The 16,663-nt window shown below is 33.8% G+C and overlaps 1 protein-coding gene across 5 annotated transcripts in view; it reads left to right on the top strand.

Moving 5' to 3' along the window:
* HERC4 (HECT and RLD domain containing E3 ubiquitin protein ligase 4) overlaps positions 1 to 16,663 on the top strand; it is a 132,498-nt gene that overhangs the window by 20,403 nt on the left and 95,432 nt on the right. For all 5 annotated transcript variants that reach the window (XM_065922430.1, XM_065922429.1, XM_065922431.1 and 2 more), the window contains exons 3-4: positions 9,273 to 9,432; positions 14,871 to 14,947. In XM_065922430.1, the coding sequence (XP_065778502.1) occupies positions 9,273 to 9,432; positions 14,871 to 14,947 (237 nt within the window). The remainder of the gene's footprint in view (positions 1 to 9,272; positions 9,433 to 14,870; positions 14,948 to 16,663) is intronic.

The raw sequence follows: 16,663 nt of genomic DNA, 5'->3' as shown, positions 1-16,663 counted from the left end.
GAATTTTTGTGAGCAACATTTAACTTAACTATGTATCACATTTTAAATATAAATAATACTTGACTACTACTGTCTCTTAGGGAAGAAAATTTATCAGTCTGTGTTAATTATTTCCCTAATATTTTGATTTTGGGAAACAGAGGACGTTTGTTCCTATGGGGTTTGGGTCATTTATAATTTTGGGACTTCAAATATCTTAAAAAGTTCTTTTTTTCTAATTACTGAAATAATATATTTCTATAAGTTTTTAGAAGTTGCAGAAATGTTTTAAAAAGTAGAAGCCACTTTTTCCCTTGCATCCTAAAGCTGACTACTACTGTTTTTTATATTTTCATAACTTTATACCTGTATTAAAATATATAGTTCTGTACATGTTACATAAAATGCTGTGGTTTGCATTTTCATTTAATATATTTTTATATTTTCGTGTTTTACTATATAGACATTTATTTTAATAGAAGCACCTGTTTCTGTTACATGGATATTCCATATTTATTTATGTACTTGTTACTGGAAATCATGTTATTTCCTGTTGTTTCCCAGAAGGAAAGTTTCTGGGTCAGAGGGCATGCATGTTTAAAATTGTAATACATATTAACAACTTGCTCTCTCAAAAACTTTTTTCCCCCTTATACTTGTATCTAAAGATTGCTTAGAGAAGTGTGTCTTTTGGCAACTTTGAAAAATTGTTTGACATGAAAATAATGTAATTTGAACTATTAATAGAAACTTTAAATTTCAAAGTCAAATTTATCTGTGATTGAATTATTCAGAATAAGTTGTTTATTTCTGTGGACCACTTTTAAAATACAGATGGTGCTACTTGGCTAACTTGACAGGAATGTTTTGAACCCCAAAATATTTATTTAGGTAAATATATTTGTTTGTTTGGGCTGCGAAACAAAGTACCACAACCTGGGTGGCTTAAGTAACAGAAATATATTAGCACAGTTCTGGAGGCTGGAAATCCAGTATCAAGGTGTCAAGTAGGGTTGGTTCATCTTTTGTTAGGACACAAGTCAGATTAGGGGCTACCGTGCTCCCATCAGACCTCATCTTAACTGATTAAAGCTCTGATGACCACTTTCCCAAATAAGGTCACATTCTTGGGTACTGTGGATTATGACTTTGAGCATATGAATTTTGGGGTAACCCAGTTTATCCCATAGCAAGATTTTGAAATCTGTAGAGGAAAGAGGATACAGAGTAACATGATAATGTATTTCCCTTCAAATAGCTGTTCTAGAATTTTGAATAAGATGCAACTTTTAAGAGAAGTTTGTTGTGAATATGTTGTGAATGTTTTTTATAGCATTACCTTTATAACCAAAACACAACTCATTTTTTACTTACTGTTTGCATTGTTTCAAGGTTCTTAGAGCATGCTGTTGGTGATTATATCTTGAAAGTGAAATAAAAATTGCTCAGTGGTGTCTGACTCTGTCCAGGATTCTCCAGGCCAGAATCCTGGAGTGGGTAGCGTTTTCCTTCTCCAGGGGATTTTACCAACTCAGGGATTGAACCCAGGTCTCCCTCATTGCAGGCAGATTCTTTACCAGCTGAGCCACAAGGGAAGCCCAAGAAGACTGGAATGGGTAGCCTATCCCTTCTCCAGCTGATCGTCCCGACCCAGGATTCTTTACCAATTGAGCTATCAGGGAAGCTGCTATTATCAAGTTAAAATCCATTTAGCAAAAGACTCTTAATAGATCATCTTGTCTATCTTGTGATTGGTTGTCTAGGAAGAAGTGTTTATGTATATTATTAAATCAGAATGGATCACGGTCAGTCAATACTCTTGAAGCTTTTCATGGTGATTCCTGGACATGCACATGCAGAGCTGCAAAAATACAAGTAGATTCCCAGAGGAGGTTCAACAAAGCAGTAATTTGCCTTCCTGTTACAATATGTCCTTTTTGCAATATATTTAGTGCCACATTTTTTGCATTTTTGTACCTTGGGCAATTTTACTGTTTAAAATGGCCCCTGTGCATACTGCTGAGGTTTTGTCTAGTGTTCCTAAACACAAGAAGGCTGGAAAAAAGTCACTGAGGCATGAGTTTACAGTGTTTTGGCAGTGAATTCAGTGTTAATGAATTACAGTATATTAATTAAGACGTCTTTAAATGGAAACACAAAACAAGGTTATGAATGATTGATTGATAAAGTGTTGTGATAAGAGACTTGGAGACTTGTAGCACCCTAATCTTACATTTTCTCTAGGGGCAGTGATTCAGTATTGGCTAAATAAGTATTTGTGTTGACTTCATGAAACAAAACTACTGTGAATAATGAGCATCTGTATTCCCAACTAGACTAAAAAAGAAAATTACAAGTGGAACAGTGGTGGGGTTTCTTAAAAGGGTGGTGCAGTGGTGAAATAAACCATCATATTTAGCATTCTTTTTTTCATATATTGTGCAGAATTTTAAATTATCTTTCAAGAAAATGTGAAAGAAGTTTGGAGTCAGTTTTTGTCATTTTCATTTTTCTCTTTTTGTACCTTTCATTAGCCACAGTTGAGAATGAAAAAAAAATTTTTTTTTCCTGTCCATAATGGCAAAGAGAAGAAAACTGACAGAGGAACATGTTCATAATTACAGGACAGATCAGAAGGTGAATGTAGATACACCACTGTATGAATATGATGAAATTGATCATATAAATGAACTCTTAATTAAGAGTGAATTCTGGAGATGATATTCTACATGAATTTTCACAAACTCAAGAATTGATGAACATGTTTGTTAGATCCCAAAGGAAATAGGTTGTTCTTAGTTACTTACCCAAATGGAAGGATTTTGTCATGTAACGTTTTACAGTAAGAACCGGAACCTTTTGCTAAAAGGATGTGCAACCATATTCTTCTTTTATGATGTTTGTGCAGCAAAATGATGTACAAATGAAAACTGGCATTAGGTTAGACGTTTTAATTAGTTTTTATAAATCTAAGAATGATAGTGTTTTAGATTTATGGGGCAAAGATGGCCTTTTTCTCCTTAGTGAAATGATGCCCCGTCAGTTTTCAGAAATACTGCATTTTAACAGTGCAAGTGTAAGAAGAACCAGAAGTAACAGTGAGCTCGGACTTGTTAGATTTGTATTTGGAGTATCTGCCTGACAGTATTTAAAGGATGGATATGCTACTTTTCTCTAGTGCTTTATCTTTTTCGTTTTTGCTCCTGTCTCTGAAAATGTTTTTTTTCTGCTTTTCTCAAGACAGTCTCCTACTCTTTTAAGTTTTCTTTGCTTTTTTCTGCCTCCCCAAACTAAATGGCCCTTTTTTCTTTTCTTAAAGAGAAATATTGTGAACTATAAATAGTGATATGAGCAGTGTTACATTTATCAAATTTTTCTGTGAACATTTTGAAGCATAAAGAAAAGTTGAAGGAATAGCACAGTGGCCAACAGTTAGTATTTTGCAACATATTTTTATCTGTATGTATTTATATTTAAAAAAAATACTTTATTTCTGAATTATAGTCAGTTGTAATAATCATGTACCACTTTAAACCTTTCCCAGCAAGTTTAGCATCGTATGTTCATAATTCTAACATCTTCCTGTAGCTCCCATTTATCAAAGGAATAATAGTTTTTTTTAATTGGCTTGCTTGACAGGTTTTCTTTTGTTTTCTGTCCTTATATATCCTCCTTAAATTTCCGTACTCAGCCTAAATTAAAGTGAATTTAATTCTCACTTTTTCCTCCCTTTTCTGTGTTCTTTGGCCTTGAAAGGCAAATGTATTCAATAGCTTGGTGATTAAAACTTCAATAGAGTTAGCATAGTACCTAGTCTATAATAAACTCAACAAATGTTAACTGTTTAGGTTTGTTATGAGTTGTTTGTTTATTTTTTTCTCATACAAGACATGAAGCCAGATTTTCTAGTGAATTTTTTGATTTGTTTTGCTGGATTTATGTATTCCCTCTTTATTCTTGCTTATCATTGACTCTCTTTGCAGGCCATCTTGTTTCAAGCATTCAACCAGAATTTGTCCTGAATGTGAATGTCTCAATTTAACATTGATCTGACTTTTCTAGCGTACTGGGGGAAAATGGTTGAGGCTTTTCATTCTGATTGGCCGTTTGGAAAAAAAGAGTAATTTTTTAAAATTGTGCAGAGAACTTATCAGATTGTATATTTGTTGTCAGAAAAACCTGTGTTGAGTACTTTTCCCAAGGCATATAATAATTATTCATACTCAAAATAGGTATCTTAATTTGATGGGGCTCAAATTCTAAGAGAATCAAAGTTATTTATCTTGAGTTTTTAGTATGTAGAGAAATCTTAAAGAGCTCAGTTAAGTTTTAGTGAAAACATTGGTTTTGATACATTGCTTTAATTATTTTCTTAAGTTTTAAAATTATTCAAATTTAAAAAGAGAATATATTCATGTGGTTCAGAAATCAAAATAATATAAATACACATTGAGAAGCTTTGCTCTTATATTTATTTGACCACCCTATTTCCCTCTGTATTCACATCCCCTGTAGGTATAATAAATATAGGTAACTGTGACAGAAAATAACAAATCATGTACATTATTTCACATCTTAATTTTTTTCCTCCCTTGATAATATACCCTTGAGATCTTTCCACATCAGCTTGCAGCATTTCCTCTTTATTTTTCAGAGCATAGAATCCCAATGTGTGGACAGAATCCTTTATTGATGGATATTTGGAATATTTCCAGTCTTTTGTTACTTTATACAGTACTGCAGATATATGTAAAAAACACACATTCACACACATGCATATTTGTATATTTGTATGCTTCCCAGGTGGCGCTAATGGTAAAAAAAAACAAAACAAAAACCAGCCTGCCAATGTAGGAGACATGAGAGACTGTTTCAATCCCAGGGTCAGGAAGATCCCCTGGAGGACACTCCAGTTGAAGAATCCATACCTTGCCTGGACAAGGACATGCATGGACAGAGGAGCCGGGCAGGCTACAGTCCACAGGGTTGCCAAGAGTTGGACACAACTGAAGCGACGTAGCATGAGTGTACATCTAGATTCTCCAGCTGGCTCCTCTATAGACAAAGGACAGATCACCAAGGAGAAAAGCAAAATAAGTGTATTGCCCTGTGTTCATATGCATTAGCACTCAGTAATGAGTAACTCAAGGGATGGTAGAACATGGGCTTATCTAGCATCTTAAAAGAATAAATAGAGAAGTAACAAGATGAAAAGGGCTTTTTGAGTTTCTGGGTTGGCAATTTGGGGGAGGTAAATGTGTGGGGAAGCTTAAGATAAGGGCTATTGAGTAAAGTTTGTTACATAGTTTGTACTGGTACTGTCTCTCAGCTGATAAGGGTCTAGAGTTGTCTTCAGTGATTAACCCCTATCCTTCCTGGTAGAGAGGAAAGGTAGGACACCTCTACAGATTTATGTCCTGTTTTTAGGCACATTGAAAGAGAGCAGAGAGCTTTTCTTCTTAGTGGCCTTCAGTTCAAAATAATCCTTATGCCAAAATGGCATATTTTGAGTTGGCATATTCTGCTGCCCTTTAGTACACAGATGTATCTGTAGGCTAGATCTGGAACCAAAAGGTAATTGTGTATGTTTTGCTAGGTTTTGACACATTTGTTTTTTCTTTCATAAAGGTGGTTCTATTTTGTACTTCCACTATGAATATACAAGAGTGCCTTTCCCCCCAACAGATTGTTATCTGACTTTGGAATTTTATGAGATGAAAAATGTTATCTTGGTGTATGTGTGTTTTTATAAATAAGCTTTTTCAAAAAATTACTTTTTAAGAGCAGTTTTAAGTTCATAGCAAAATTGAGCAGTAAGTACAGAGAATTCCCATGTACTGTGTACTACACATAGACAAACCCTCTCCCCCCCCCCACACACACTGTCCACAGACTGTACCACAGGGGTATGTTTCTTACCATTAATGTACCTACATTGACACATCATATCATCCACACTCATAGTTTACTGTAACATTGTCTGTGTTGCACATTTGATGGATTTGACGACTATATAATGAAATGAGCCCAGCAGGCTCCTCTGTCCAAGGAATTCTCCATGCAAGAATACTGGAGTGAGTTGCCATGCCCTCTTCCAGGGGATCTTCCTGACCGAGGTCTCCTGCATTGCAGCCAGATTTTTTACTATCTAAACCACCAGGGAAGCTCACTTAGTATTGTACAGAATAGTAATAGTATCATACAGAATAGTTGCAGAACCCTAAAAGTCCCCTCTGCTTTACCTGTTCATCCCTCCCTCCTTTTAAACCCAAGCAACCAGTAATCTTTTTACTGTCTCCAGAGTTTGCCTTTTCCAGAATGTCATATGGTTGGAGCATACATTTTGTAGTCTTTTCAGATTGGCTTCTTTCACTTAGTAATATGCATTTAAGCCTCCTCCATGTGTTTTTATGGCTTGATAACTCATTTCTTTAGCACTGAAAAATATTCCACTGTCTGGATATACCACAGTTTATCCATTCACTTACTGAAGCACATTTTTGTTACTTCCAAGTTTTAGAAAGAATAAAGATGCTATAAACATCCATGTGCAGGGTTTTGTGTGGACATAAATTTTAGGCTCCTTTGGGTAAATGTGAAAGAGCACAGTTGCTGGATCATATAAAGGTATGATTTGTTTTGTAAGAAACTGCCAAACTGTTTTCCAAAATATCTGTACCATTTTACACGTCCATCATCAATGAATGAGAGCTATTGTTGCTCTGTATCCTCACCAGCATTTGGTATTGTCAGTGTTTTGGGTTTTGACCATTTTATTAGGCTTATAATGGTAGCTCATTTAAATTTGCAATTCTCTGTTGGTAGATAATGACTTGCCATCTTTGTGTCTTCTTGGTGTGGTGTTATTTCAGGTCATTTGCACTTTTTTTTTTTTTTGCACTTTTTTAATTGTGTTTTATTTTTTTATTTTTGAGTTCTAAGAGCGTTTAATATATAGATGTATTTTGGGGGAAGGGGTGACAGTCTTTTATTAGGTGTGTCTTTTTGCAGATAATTTCTCCAGTCAGTGGCTTGTCTTCTCATTCTTTTGATAAGTGTAAACTTTTGTAATCAAATAGAGAAGTATATAAATTAAAAGTTTATGGCTTTATGAATTTTCCAGGTGAGTATATTGTTGACTTCTCAGCGTAGTTTGAATTTTCATTTCTCTCATCAATGAATTTGACATCTTTTCATAAGATTAAGAGCCACTTCTCTTCCTTTTTTGTGTGGACAATCAGTTCACATCTTTTGCCCATTTTTTCACTGAGCTGCTGCTCCCCCCTCCTCCTGTTTGGTCTTTAAATATTAGGGAGGTTATTTTTTTATATGACATATCAACAACATTTTCCCTCTTTTTTTTTTTAAGATTAGCCATTTCAGTTTGCTTTTAGTTTGTTTTGCTATATTTGAAGAAGTAATTTGAATTTTCTCTTAATAGATACATGGCATCTCTTTCTCTTTCCTCAAATACTTAACTTAGCGTCAGTGTCTTCCAAAATTCTTCCTAGTATCTTTTAAAAAGTATTTCATGTTCCCCTGGTGCCTTTTGTATATCTTTACCTTTGCCTTTATTAAGAGTCCTTGCCTCACTTGTTTTTCTATAGACTGTAAACTCGTTGAGGACTAGAACTGTTTTATCTATCTTTCTCTACTACTTAGAGCACAAGAAATACACAGTAAATATTAATATTTGGCATGAATGGTTGTGTCTTTTTTGTTTCTTGGCTTTTTGGTGTCTTTGATTTTATAGCAATTGATATCATATTCAAGTACTCTTCCTATATTATTGTTGAACCAACCTATTATTATTGTTGAACCAACCAGTCTTACTCATCCTTCTTATCATTCTCTTTATTTTTTGCTCTTTATTCCATCTCCTCTGAGGATTGTTCTGGAGAGACGTTGGTTCATTTCAGGGTCCTCTGTGAAAGATTAATAGATCTTTTGCATTTTACTTTCTTCATAATTAAGATTTATGGGAGTGTTTTGATGTAAATAAATGATACCATACTTTTAAGTCCTTTTGTTTTTTGGGAGGAGGGGCAGTATGTTATATATGTTTTGTTTTCATGTGTTTCTGCAATATAATTTTATAAAAACATGTATATATATATAAAATATACACAAAAAAGTGAGAGATTCATATAGTGAATTTCCATGCACTATTTATCAACTTCACGAATTATGAACTCATAGTATTTTAAGGTAAGTACTTAAAAAGACATTATCATTAGAGTTATACAAATTCTTAAGGCTGTCTAAGGGCTAACTTCCCACCCCAAAATGCAGAATAAGTACTGCAGATGCAATTTGAATTTCTCTGTTACTTAGGGATTCAAACTCCTGTGATGTAGTCTGTCTTATTATTGAGCAGCTGTGTTTGTACACTGAGCTAAAATATGCTTCTGAGGAAACTCTTATTGGTTCAGTTTTAGCAGCTCTGCAATAAGAGACTTTCAGTTTATAGAAGACAGAGCTTTATTTACTATTAGGCTAAAAAAGGTTAATTTTTTTTAAAGGTTAATTTTAAATGATGTTTTTAAGAAAACTTGTGTACTAGTAAAAAACTGATAGTGCACATCTTAAAGAGACTAAGGAAGCAGTTTCATTTTCTTTACTGATTTGTCAGTGGTTGTTGACAGTTTTATGAGGGCCAATATTTTAAATTAATTTCTGATTTAAAACTTGAACATATTTTAACCACATGTGGAGTTTTTATATCTTTCACATTAAAATAGCAGCTCATAAACTGAAATCTACTTGTTATGGTTACATTGCCTTTCAGTTCTCTCCTCAGCATATCTAGTAGATACTTTATGAGATCTGTAAATAATTTGTTTCCTATCAGAAATTGCTAATTCAGATTACTTCATTTGTTTCAGAATCACTCCATAGTAGTACCCCATATGGTAATACCTATGTTGGTTATGATTTTATTGTTAAAAAACAGCCAGTTTATTCAAATGATTCCTTTTCAGCTGGACTCCTTTTATTAGTAATGGTTTTGAATGAAGAGCAATTCCTGAGAAAATTTTTATACACCCTTAATTTCTTCCCCAAATATTCAAGTTACTTAATAATCTGAGTTGATTATGCCCTGTGGCGTATATCTGTATTTACTACAGTGAGAATTTTGTGTGGAATGTATTTGTTAGGTTTTGTAGAATAACTAAATTACAGTCTGTATTTCAGCATTTCCTTAACTTTTTTGTACAAGATGAAGACTATAGTTTTATTCATATTAGGAATTTAAAACTAGAATGTAATGTCTCTGTTTCTCATTTCTGTAGAGCAGGTTGTTGCCCTGGATGCCCAAAATATTGTAGCTGTTTCATGTGGAGAAGCTCATACATTAGCACTAAATGACAAGGGCCAGGTGTATGCTTGGGGTCTCGATTCTGATGGACAGCTTGGCCTGCTAGGATCAGAGGAATGTATCAGAGTACCCAGGTAACAAAGGTGACCGACAAAAGGGTCTTTAACAATCTTTTATAATAAATTTGTTATCTGAATCATTCTGCTTACTACTGGGCATTTAAGAGTTGATATACAATCACTTCTCCCCTTTAAGCTCTAAAGGCATTTATTGGGTGCTTGCCTTTAGTTTGTATCTTCTTGTGTATTTCATGTTTTCTCCCAGATTATGTTTGTTTGTAAAGATAAGGGGTAGAGAACGCACTCTTTGTTAGAAATTTTCTCACTGAAATTAGGTGGATTAAGACTAAACCATTAAATATTGGTTGGTTGTATATTTCTTTCTCTTGTTTTTTTAGTCTTTATTGTTTTTATTGAATGTCAAAGTCCCACATGCTTAGAATAAAAAGAATAATTCACTTTCTACATTTTTACATAGCAGTGACCACAAATTAATTTATGCTAACCACTGACTCATCATAGAATTATTTCGAAGTTTAAAAATAAGCAGTGCTTCATCAATATTGTAGTTTTACAGAATTATATAGGGCATAACCATTTTTATATATTTTAATATATATATTAATTTTAAATAACTTTAATATTAAAAACTGTAATCCTGAACATAAAGGTTTAAAGAAGAATATCCAGTTCTTTTGGGTACATAATTAATACATTAACTCGTTCTTAGTGTTTAAAATTATACAAATTCTTGTCTCCTTAAACTTTTATTTTCCCCCTGGTAGTAGTTATAGGGACAAAAGAGCTCTCTCTAGGGAACCAAGGTATTACTCTAATTTTAGATTTATTCCAGGTACCATTTTTATAATATATACATTTAGATATTTTGTTTTTAACATTATTAATGTTTGCCCTGGCTTAAGAAATAGATAACTACTAGGATAAGAAATTGGAGCACAGGAAATAAACATTTCAGAACAGGAGGGAATTCCCTGGTGGTCCAGTGAGGACTCCATGCTTGCATTGCTAAGGGCACAGTTTCAATCCCTGGTCAGGGAACTAAGATCCTTTAAGTTGAATGGTGCTAAGAAACAAAAACAACCACAAAACAAAAAAAAGAATCAGAACAGAGCTCTTATCATTAGAAAAGACCTTTTTAAATTTTTTAAAAGTAGAGATGGTATCTAGTTTCTTCAATAAACCCATATCCTTTTATCAAATATATATATGTGTGTGTGTATGTCTGTTGAAAACTTAAAGTATACATTTGAAGTATTCGTTTTGTTTTAGCATATTAAAAGATTTTTTTCATCTTTAGTTTGACGCTTTATATTTGTTCTTGTAATGAGCTGTCTGTTGAGACTTTGGGATATGTCACATTAATGTGTTTTCTTTAACCTGTAATCAAATTCTGCAGAACTCCCCAAACAAATTTCTTCTCTTTTTGTTTCTTCTGTAATAACAATTAAATAGCAAACACATTTCCCATTATGCTTTTAGTGCCTCTTTAATGATGGTGCTGTTGGGAGTGAGAGTTTTTTCCTTAAGCTAAGTAAATTGAATTTTTTTAGTCATTTCAATTTTGATTTCTTTTAGAAAATGTTAATTTGCAGCCAAATGGCTATTGGCTACAAAATGCAAAGCTTTCATAGAAACAGGGTGGTCTCACATTTGTCACGTTCTCTACTGCCTTTATTTCCTTCCATAAGTAATTATTGTAGAATGGGATTTTTTTATTTAAGAGTTTTAAGAGCTTTTTGTTTTTAGGATTGAAAAGAGAGTTAAATGTTAGATTTTCTAAGTCCTTAGTTTCAAAACCATGATTCACAGCAAGGCTGTCTAGTTTCCCATATTCTTCACTCCACTGAATTTTCCTTTTTTTCCCTCCTGTTCAGTTCTGGTATAAGAGACAGTAATCCATAGATACTTTGTAAAGAGAGAAAGATAAGGAGAAAATTTTATTATGTGACAGTTTATTTGAAGGTTGCCCAATAATCCTGTTATTTGTGACTTTGCTCTTTTATGAACCTGAATGGGGACCTGTAAAAGATCTTAACTGAGTTCTTTGGGTTAAACGTCTCTGTTAGTTTTAAGCTGTGTATAAGGGCGTCGTTCCTGTTGAACTTTCTCAGTTTTTCATTGGGCTAATCTGATTTGGATCTGTTGTGACACACACATACATACACATATATATAAATTTTTACTGGTACTTCATAATTAAAGGGCAGTTTAGTATTTCAATACAGTAGGAGTATGTTTTTATGAAAGACCACCAGTGATTTTTTTTTTTTCCTTTTTAAATCTCAACACCAAATAATTTTTTGGATCCAAATCTTTTTCTAGGTGCTTAGAAATGTCAGCCAACTTTATAACTTTCACATACGTTTTGAATAAAACATATGATAGGAGGAAACTCAGACATATGAATGGATTTTCTTGATTTAACTCAATTTTGAAAGCATATTGCAGAGCGTTCCCAGGTGGTCCAGTGGTTAGGATTCTGCTTTCACCTATAGGCCTTGTTGGATCTCTGGTAGGGGAGCTAAGATCCTGCAAGTTACATGGCATGGCCAAAAAATTTGTTATAATTTCTGCCTAATATTAGCATATGAAAGTGCAGAGTATTTCAAATTAAAAAGAAAATTAAAGAATATTTAATGGGAGACTAGATCAGTTGTTAGCCTAAATTTTTCAAAATCAGCTACAACTTTTCTCAGATGAATAAAAAAGTTGTGGCTTAATTGGGAAATACAAAATTGTTGATTATGTTTTACTGGGAAATTTATTTTTAAAACCACTTTCTTGAGGTACCTTTGGCATACAAAAAGCTTTATTTTTTTAGTTTATACACCTTGATGATTTTCTAATTGGCAAAATATTTAATGCTTTAGTTCTTCAAAGTCTTGATTACATACTAAATTCTTGATTATATTCAAACTTTTCACTGTTTCTTGTTAATGGTTGTTAAAGAATTTTACCTTCACAGACAAACTGGAAATGCCTGGTTTCTGTCCACATTGCCACTGTGCATTAAGTTGGAAAAATGTAACAACACAACAGTACACATATTCAACAACTTATATTTTGACTTCAAGGCTTCTCAAGGGCGGGGTGTATAAATCTTATTTCCAAGTTTATGCACTATTTTCTTAAAATTTCAAACATCTTTCAAAATTCAGTGAAGAGATAATTATTTTCTTTACAATGAATAATTTTAGTGATGTCATGGCCATTTAAAAATGTTTGACAAGAACTCTAAACTTTAGGGAGTTAAATTTATAAGTATTTATAAAATATTTACCCTAGACATCTGAAATTTTGATTTTCTTTTCATAGTTCTTATTAATTAGGACTCTTCATATACATGTGTAAATATATTTTTATTTACAAAATTTCTTTTGTTTTGACTTTCCTATTAACTTGATTTGAATCCTTTTAAAAATTGAAAACTGAAAAACATTTACATTATCTTTTTTACTCATTGGGGATTATTTTTGATGAATTCTGTAAAACTTTGTTTCATTAAGAATTTTCTGATTTGTCTCTTCAGGAAAAATGCACCATGGTAAAATTGTTTTACTATTCATATATAACACAGTATTTTTGTTTCTTTTTTAAATTCCTGAAAGCTTAAAAAAAAGAAGCAAACCCTCCTCTCTTTCCCACTTCCACTCCCGCATCTTCAGTGTATTATATCTCCATAGAGACAAAAACAGAGACTTCTTTCCTTTAAAACAGTAATGCCACAGAAGAACATCCTCACTTGTCGTGAGCAGACACAACTGAAAAATTCACCCTATATTCTAAGCTGCATGATAATATTTTGGTAACGAGAGTCACTGAGTGTAAATTGCTGTGCAAATTTAGAAGTTTTGGGGGCAAACTTTATAGATAGTTTAATACTAAAGCCTCAAAGAAGTTACAGATTCACTTATCCTCAAACAGTGGACACTTGACATACCTTTGTTTCCCCATACGTTTTGCCAGACACTGTGGTAGGTGCTTGGGATTCCATGGGTAGAAGATAATTTTCCACTCTTACAGAGCTTATTGTTTAGCAGAGTATACTAGTAATAATTAAATGAATAAGTATTCCAGTAATTTACAGAGATAAATGCTGTGAAGGAGAAAACAGCGTGCTGTGAGAATGTAGAATTTGAAAAGATTTTACTTAGTTTTGCAGATTGGGCTTGATACCAGGAACAGTTGTTTTTTTAAAATCATTCAGTACCGTTTACTAGTCAATGTACGATGTACCTAATATGCATAAGCAGTAACAGTAAATGTTTAATAACGTCACAGTTGTACATATATATCCATGTATTTTTTATTCCTGTTTTTGCTTTGCCAGTGTACATTTAGCCTTTTGCTATATTTGAAAATCTGAAAATATGTTGAACCCTGTTAACTTGTTGGATTCTGCTAACTGGTAGCAGTACAACTCTCACGTTTTGTAGTTAAGAAAATAAATCCACTAAATAAATTATTTTTAATACAACAATATGGATTAGAGTAACTCTCCTTTTTCCCGCTCAAAATTTGGTTTGCTGAAGCTGTCTCCCGAAAATCATGGGTGTCGACACTCTGGTCAGAACTTGCTCCGGACTCTCATATGGCAGAATCAGGTCAGGTGGCAGTATCAGGTAAAGGGAAATAAGAAACATACTGTATTTTCCCACCTCCTTTTTTTCTTGAAATTGTTAATTCAGGAAAAACAGAATAACCAGGTGAAGGTGAACTATATAAAACCTGGGATGATTCATGCACAGAGTTACTTGATTTTCATGATGTTTTAACACTTAGCCTTTAGAGTTATATTACAGTTAAGGAAAAATCAGAAATTGGGGGGAAAAGGAAGCTAAAAAAATGTAAGGCAGAAACATGAGATGGCAGAAATATGACCTCACACATCAGTGGTCATAATAGATATGAATTAATTAAATTTATGTAGTAAAGAATTAAATACATTTAATATCATTGATTTAGATGCAAGGCAGAAGGATAGTCCAGAGGGAATAGGTTTCATAATTTGTGATTGGTAGCATCACATGATAGGAATCCCTGCTGGTTCTTAAGGAACCTGATGGAGGAGAGCATGTACTAAACTGGGCCAAACACCAATTTTCGACAAATTAGATCATGTACATTTGTCTTAGAAATATATTACCAGGTTTCGTACGTCAAGTTAAAGTTTTTTCAAATTTTGATAATAAAAACATACAAGAGCACTGAAATGTAAGTATAGATTACTGTGCTTAAATATTGTCCTTTCAAAGTGTTTTCTCATCACACCTCTTAGTTTTTCATACTTAGATTTTGTTTACTGATTTTAGCATAAATTTTTTATAAATTTGGGCTTGTGTGAAAACATAAACTGCTAGGTCATGCTAGTAAGTAACTGCTGGTAAAGAAACTCTTTGCACATAGTAGGTGGTCAATAAATAGCATAAATAGCATTCAGGATCCATTTATTAAATGGAATTAACTAATTCTGATCTCTTCTTCTTTTCTAGAAATATTAAAAGTTTGTCGGATATCCAGATAGTACAGGTTGCTTGTGGTTACTATCATTCACTTGCACTTTCTAAAGGTAAGCGTTGCTTCTATTCTCTTTTGCCTTTTCAGCTTTCTTATTTAAAGATGAAATTCCTTCAACTTCATCCTTATTAAAGATTGCCCTGGTTCTTCTTTATCCTTTTCATTTCTGTATACATTGTAGAATTAGTTTGGCGGTTTTCACAGACACTTACTACAACTATTGGGGTTTTGCTTGGGATTGCACATTGTCTCTAAATTGAATTGAGGAAAATCTTTGTAATACTGAGTCTTTCAGTTCTTCAACTGGTGATATTGTAGAAGGCAATGGCACCCCACTCCAGTCCTCTTGCCTGGAAAATCCCATGGACGGAGGAGCCTGTAGGCTGTAGTCCATGGGGTCGTTAAGAGTCAGACATGACTGAGCGACTTCACTTTGACACATTGCAGGAGGAAATGGCAACCCACTCCAGTGTTCTTGCCTGGAGAATCCCAGGGACGGGGGAGCCGGGTGGGCTGCTGTCTATGGGTTCGCACAGAGTCAGACACGACTGCAGTGACTTAGCAGCAGCAACTGGTGATATGTCCCCATTCATTTTAATCTCCTTTTAATCTGTCTCAAGAATATTTTGTTCTTTTCTGTGGAGAGATCTTAACATTTTGTTAGATTTTTCCATAGATATTTGATGTTTTTTGTTATTCTGAATGGTGTCATTCTCAAATCATTTTTTGAAAGAATGTAGACATGAAATTGATATTTTGCATCTGATTGTTCTTTAGCTTGCTGAACATTATTCCTTCATAGCTGGGGAAGTTTATAACTTGCCTAAATTCATTTGATCTCACAGATAAACTTTTTATGACTAGGAACAGAGAAAGTCGTCCAAGATTCCTGTTACCTTCGCTTATTTCTTCTGACTTCTTCCTGTGCTCACTAACGATTATGAGTTAGTAGAGAACCTGCCATATATATTTATTTTTTTTATAGGTTTTAAATTTTGTTTACTTATTTTTATCTTTGCTGGGACTTTGTTTCTCTGCACAGGCTTTCTCTAGTTGTGGCAAACAGGGCTACTCTCTAGGTGTGGTGTGCAGACTTCTCATTGTGGTGTGGCTTCTCTTATTGCAGAGCGCAGGCTCTAGGGCAAGGGCTTCAGTGGTTGCAACCCATGAGCTTATTAATTGTGGCTCCCGGGCTCTAAAGCACAGCCCAGTAGTTGTGGCGTACAGGCTTAGTTGCTCTGTGGCATGTGGATCTTCCCACATCAGGGATCAAACCCATGTCTCCTGTGTTGGCAGGCAGATTCTTTACCACTGAGCCAGCACACATGCCCCAGGAAGCCCCGTGTATTTCTTGTTATATCATTTATAGAAGTAAGTTTCAGTGGCTTTATTATTATTAGTTTAAACTTATTAAATGCCTTGAGAGGCCTATTGTGAAGGAAACAGTAGACTAGAACTATAGGGAAATACTGATAAAGTAAGAGACAGTTTTAGGGACCATGTGACCTAATAGAAGAGGCAGATGTACAAATATTATAAATTGAGGCAGAAAAAATATATACTATTTTTGGTCAAGATAAAAGTAAAATAGTGTGGGAATAAGGGAAAAAGTGTAGTTTGTCAATAGAATTGGTAACAATAAAGAAGGGATTCATATTTGCTGCCAAGTCTTAAAAGATGAATGTAATTCAGAATTGGAGATCTGTTGAGAAGCAGCTGGGGGAAATGTTAAGGATTGGCTATAGTAATAGTACTAGTGAGGGCATAG

This window comes from Muntiacus reevesi, chromosome 2 (genome assembly GCF_963930625.1).
Source record: "Muntiacus reevesi chromosome 2, mMunRee1.1, whole genome shotgun sequence".
Classification (NCBI taxonomy): Eukaryota; Metazoa; Chordata; class Mammalia; order Artiodactyla; family Cervidae; genus Muntiacus; species Muntiacus reevesi.
Note: the sequence above shows the minus strand (reverse complement) of the source record. Positions and strands in the feature narration are given on the sequence as shown.